General features: G+C 30.9%; 1 protein-coding gene across 1 annotated transcript; it reads left to right on the top strand.

The window, feature by feature from the left end:
- Positions 1–298: 298 nt before the first annotated feature.
- On the top strand, positions 299–2,165 carry LOC120078532 (protein RGF1 INDUCIBLE TRANSCRIPTION FACTOR 1-like). Its single transcript, XM_039032807.2, has 4 exons — positions 299–721; positions 809–1,006; positions 1,091–1,306; positions 1,396–2,165. The coding sequence occupies exons 1-4, from the start codon at positions 719–721 to the stop codon at positions 1,639–1,641; spliced, it is 663 nt and encodes a 220-aa protein (XP_038888735.1). The 5' UTR covers positions 299–718; the 3' UTR covers positions 1,642–2,165.
- The last annotated feature ends 3,151 nt before the right edge of the window (positions 2,166–5,316 follow it).

The raw sequence follows: 5,316 nt of genomic DNA, 5'->3' as shown, positions 1-5,316 counted from the left end.
TACGATGACGAAATCATTACTAAATTATTAGTCGGTAACTATTTGATTTTTTAAAATTAAATCTATAAACACTTTTTACATGTAAGTTTCTATTTTTTTTTTATTTATTTTTTTTGTCTAATTTCTAGCAAGGTTGTAAAAATAAAATTAGAAAGCCTGTTTTTTAAAATTATGACACACTAACAAATTTATAAAATGTCAATAAATAGTGTTTATGATGAGATAAAACCGTTATTAATAATCCCTAGAATTTTGTAAGATTAAATTATAAATGATAGGTACTAAAGTGTAACTTTTTGACACTATAGGGACACATTTGCAATTGAAGAAAGTTAAATAATATGCGTTAATGGGGGGAAATAATAATTAGAATAAAAATAATGTGATGGGGGGAATGTAATAGAACAAAAAAATATGCGATAAGACCGAAGCAAAGAGGAAAATGAAAGCAAATTTATAAAGGAAAGAAGGAGAAGAGTTCCTTGTAGCCAACGCATCTTCTCTCATTTGCTTCGGCTTCGGACCTTTTTGCTTCGGTTTAGACTTTTTGCAGATAAGAATCGCTTCTCTCTCTCCCTTCTTAGCTCTTCCAAAATTTCCCCCTTCGCCGCCCTTCATCAAAAACCCCTCTCTTCTTCTCTCTTCTTCCTTCAATCTGGCTATCGAACATCACCAACAATCTACTCTCCCTCAAATTAACTCCAAGAATCGAACAATCATGGTAAATCCTTTTCTGGGTTCTTCTCTAAATCTCTCACCATTCATTCTTAATCCTGGGCTTTGATTTTTTTTTTTTCAATGTTAACAGGGTGTTGGTTGTCCTGAAGATGAAGATAACAGATGGCCGCCATGGTTGAAACCTTTACTCCGTGAAAGCTTCTTTGTTCAATGCAAATTTCACGCTGATTCTCATAAGAGTGAATGTAATATGTATTGTTTGGATTGCATGAATGGCGCTCTCTGTTCTCTCTGTCTCGCTTTTCATAAAGACCATCGCGCTATTCAGGTTAATTTCTGTTCTCATTCCCAAAAACAGTGGTTCGGTTGCTCTGTTTTCTTTTCTGATTGTGGCTCTGTTTTCTGGTTACAGATTAGAAGATCTTCATATCATGATGTGATAAGGGTGTCTGAGATTCAGAAAGTTCTCGACATAACCGGCGTTCAAACCTACATTATCAACAGTGCGAGAGTTGTTTTCTTGAATGAACGTCCACAGCCTAGGCCTGGGAAAGGTGTGACGAACACCTGTGAAGTTTGTGAACGCAGTCTCCTCGATTCCTTCCGATTCTGTTCTCTTGGCTGTAAGGTAAGAAAATATTCAAATCTGAAGTCGATTTTTCTCGTCAATGTGGAAGAATTTTAAGAAATGAATTGTGGGTTTTTGTTTGTTTTTAGATTGTGGGAACATCGAAGAATTTCGAGAAGAAACGGCGAGTGATGGGATCGGATTCAGAGGATTCGTCGTACAGTAGTAGTAGTAGTAGTCAAGGAAGAATAATGAAGAACAACAATAAGAACAGAGTGGTGCAGAGTTTCACACCGTCAACGCCACCACCAACTTTGGTCAGTTATAGAACAGCCAAACGAAGAAAGGGGATTCCTCATAGAGCTCCAATGGGAGGACTCATTATCGAATATTGAAAGAAAAAAAAAACTTTTTTTTTATTTGAAATTTTTTTTTTTTACTTCATAAAAATCACCCTTTTCTTTTCCTAATTTAAATACAGAGATATGATGGATATCATAATGTAGTTTTCGCATGAGCTCCCTTGGTGTTAGGAGGAGCTTTAATTATTGCCGTTTTACGTTTTAGGTTAAGTTTAATGTAAATACAGGGGTGGAAAATGAGAAGGAAGAGGATGAATGGGGTGAATGTTGAAATAGGACAAAGATGGTGGACTTGGGAGCATAAAAGAAAAAAAAAAAAACAAAGGATTGACTAGTGTTCTATAGATGATATTTATATGAAATAGGACGCTTATACGTGAGTTTTGGGTTTATAGATGTGAATATTGTTTGTTTGTTTTTGTTTTTTTTTTTTTCCCTCGTCTTCTCTTTTTATATATATATATTTTCCTTTCTTGATTGTAATTTAGGAACATGTTTATACAAGGAATGAAATAAAGAAAAATGAATAGACTCTATATATACAAAATATTTATATATATGGTACCCCTTTGTATTCTGTAACGTTTATGTTTATTTGTAGAAAATTAGTTTTTATTATTTTATTCTTGGGTTTCAACGTCTTTTCACTATTATTGGTACAAATTAAAAAGTTTAATTAGAAGGGGATAAACGAAACCTAGATTTAAAATCAAGAATGGAACTCAAAACAACTAGAAATTTAGGATGAAAAGAAATTTGTTTTTCTAGAAAAAGAAAATATATATGTGAAATATGGAGAGAAAAAGATGTTTAAAAATTCGGTTAATTCCGTTTATAGAAAGAAATTCGAAAAGTGGGTTATTTTTATTTTTATTTTTATTTTTTCAGAAAGGGTGGGGCCGGGCGGACCGGGGTGGGGCCGGTGGCGGGCGGTTCAGTGTTTTAAGGAGGTGGAGAGTTTGTCTGGATGTACACGTGTCGTAAAATGAGAGGAGGGTAAAAAGGTAAACGGCTGGATTCCCGAGATTACAAAAAGTAGGTCAGCCGCCCACAAGCAGAAAGGAGTATTTTATTTTTATTATATTTAAAATTTTTTAATTTGTAATTTAAATAAATAAATAAAAAGGCGGTTCCTTAGCCAAAAGGGTTTTCCCATTCTGTGTGGGCAACATTCCAATTTTCCGTACACCGTAGTACACGTGGCGGTTCATCAACCGTCAGATATTAGTTTTTATCCTAGTCGGCGTGATGAGGTGGAAGTAGAGAGAACGATGTGTCGTAATGTAAGCCATAACACGATAACTCTGTTAAAGCTAATATTCTTTTCTTTTTTATTTATTTAATTTTTTTAACCATATGGTGTTAAAACTTGAAAGATTCATCTTTGACTGAAATTGTGCGTCCTCATAATGCGTGCGGAGGGTTCACGACTTTAACGTGGGGATTCAGGTCCTTTACACGTGACTTCCCACGTGTTCCCTTCCTTTTTTTTTTTAATATAAAAAAATGATTTACTGTACTTTACTATACTAGTATCGTTATTAATGGTGGGGTTATAAGCCTACTATCTACAAAATTAGTAACCACATCAATTTATATAATCGAATAAATTATGACCCATCAGAAAAATTTTATTGTGTAAAAATAATTTGGAATCACACATTATTCTCACTTCAATCAATATTTCAATAACGCTTTTCCAAAGGTTTTAGGAAAAATAACTAATTCTTATTTTATCCTTAAATTTTAAAATATTACCATCTGATTTGATAACTATTTTGAACTAATTTATTAGATAAAAGTTTAGGAATTTATAATTTTTTAGAAAATAATTCATTTGACTTTATATGACATTCGTTGGTATGGTCATACCATCTACTTCAAAATGACCCACTTAAATGAAAAAAGAGTTAAAAGTCTTTTTTTTTTTTTAATTTACATTTTTCTCAAGTATAATGATTAAATTATTATTTAAATTATAAAAAAAATTAAAAGTTACTTCTTTTAGTTTTCAAATTTTGGTTTAGTTTTCTAAACTATTTGTAAGAGGTAGATAACAAATGAGAGAATTTAGAGATGTAACTAATGTCTAGAGTTAGTTTTCAAAAATAAAAATATAAAATCAGTTGGTTACTGAACAAGGACTACGCTTATAATTCTTACTTTTCGAGTTGGATTTCAATTTCGTTTTTAGATTTTAAAATGGTACAACTTTAATTTTGAAGTTTGAGTTTTATTTCAATTGGTCATAAATTTAGATTCACTCTTTTAACCTCAAATTTTTACCAAATATTTATTTTTCATCTTTAATAGTAACTTTTAGTAAGTTACATAATTTTATCACTATTAAAACTAAATTTGAAATTTCATAATTATTTTAAACTAATTAATAGACATTAACGTTAAAGATGGATAGTGAATATTTAATGAAAAATCAAAATTAAACTATAAATTTTGAAATCAATGGACCAGAAATTCGTTTTGAAATTTAAAAATATTTATGTTAATAAAACTTCGAACTTCTAATTTTGATTTTTAAAAATATTTAAAAAGAACATAAAATTGGAAGTTTATTTATTTTAATTCACAGTATTAGTCAAAAGTTGCTAACCTTGTAATTTAAGGTAAGAAAAGGTTAAGGGAATGCAGGGGGATTAGATGGAATTAGGACAAATCGACACGTATGAAGGAAGAGAGGGAGAGGGACACGTGGCGGAGAGGAATCGTTGATTTTGGGAAGTTTAGTGGACAGAAATCGGACACGTGTCGTGAAAGTGTCTAGGAAATTGATGAATGTTGGTGGGAGTGTCAGTATGTGAGTTACACGTGTGAAAAGCATGTGTGGAGGATGACTATGCGCCTAAGCCTATCCGCGTGGTGTGGGCCCTGCACCAGTGTGGAGATTCTCTTCACACACTTTTCCCCCCTTAAATTATTATTTTCTCTCTATTATAAATATTCATATTCATGTTTAGTGTTTATTGATCATGTATTATGACATCATTTTTCAAAATATTATCCATATGTCTCAACGTTTGTTCATATAATCCATCTCTTACTTACCAAATTGTCTATAAATAGTGGTATTTTGTGAATTTTGAAATACACGCATCGGACAAAATCCAAAAAGATTGGAGAAAGTGGAGAAATTCATCATTTTAATTTTATTTATTTCAGATATTTATATATTATGTTTAATTTAATTAATTTAATTTATTTAGTTATTATATTATATTATATTATATTGATATATGTTTCTCCGTTGTGTTCCTTAAGTTTATAACACATTATTAGCACAAGCTTCTTTCATTTTCCCCCGTTGAAGGTAGATCCTAAAGGTATGTCGGGTTTTCTTTATTTGTTTTAATTAATTAATAAACTAAATGTTGTTTTACATATTTGATATATATATTAAATTTCTAATACAAATATAATATTTTGTGATAGTGTTATTGTAAAAATATTATAAACTTAGAATTTGTAGCATTTGATATTAAATTATTTGTCATTAGTGCTTGATGCCAAAATACACCTAGATGTCATAAAAACGTGATCATTGGAAAACAATTTTTCATCCTAAAGCTCGTCGTAAATAGATGCATTTGAGGCTCCAAAATTTGAAATCAATATGTTAGAGAAGACATTTTTCTACATTTCGGATATGCTCCTGTAGTAGCAATATAGAGATAAAGGTTTTAAACAGTATTC

The sequence above is a fragment of the Benincasa hispida genome, chromosome 5 (genome assembly GCF_027475165.1).
Source record: "Benincasa hispida cultivar pf3 chromosome 5, pf3_genome.v1.1, whole genome shotgun sequence".
Classification (NCBI taxonomy): domain Eukaryota; kingdom Viridiplantae; phylum Streptophyta; class Magnoliopsida; order Cucurbitales; family Cucurbitaceae; genus Benincasa; species Benincasa hispida.
Note: the sequence above shows the minus strand (reverse complement) of the source record. Positions and strands in the feature narration are given on the sequence as shown.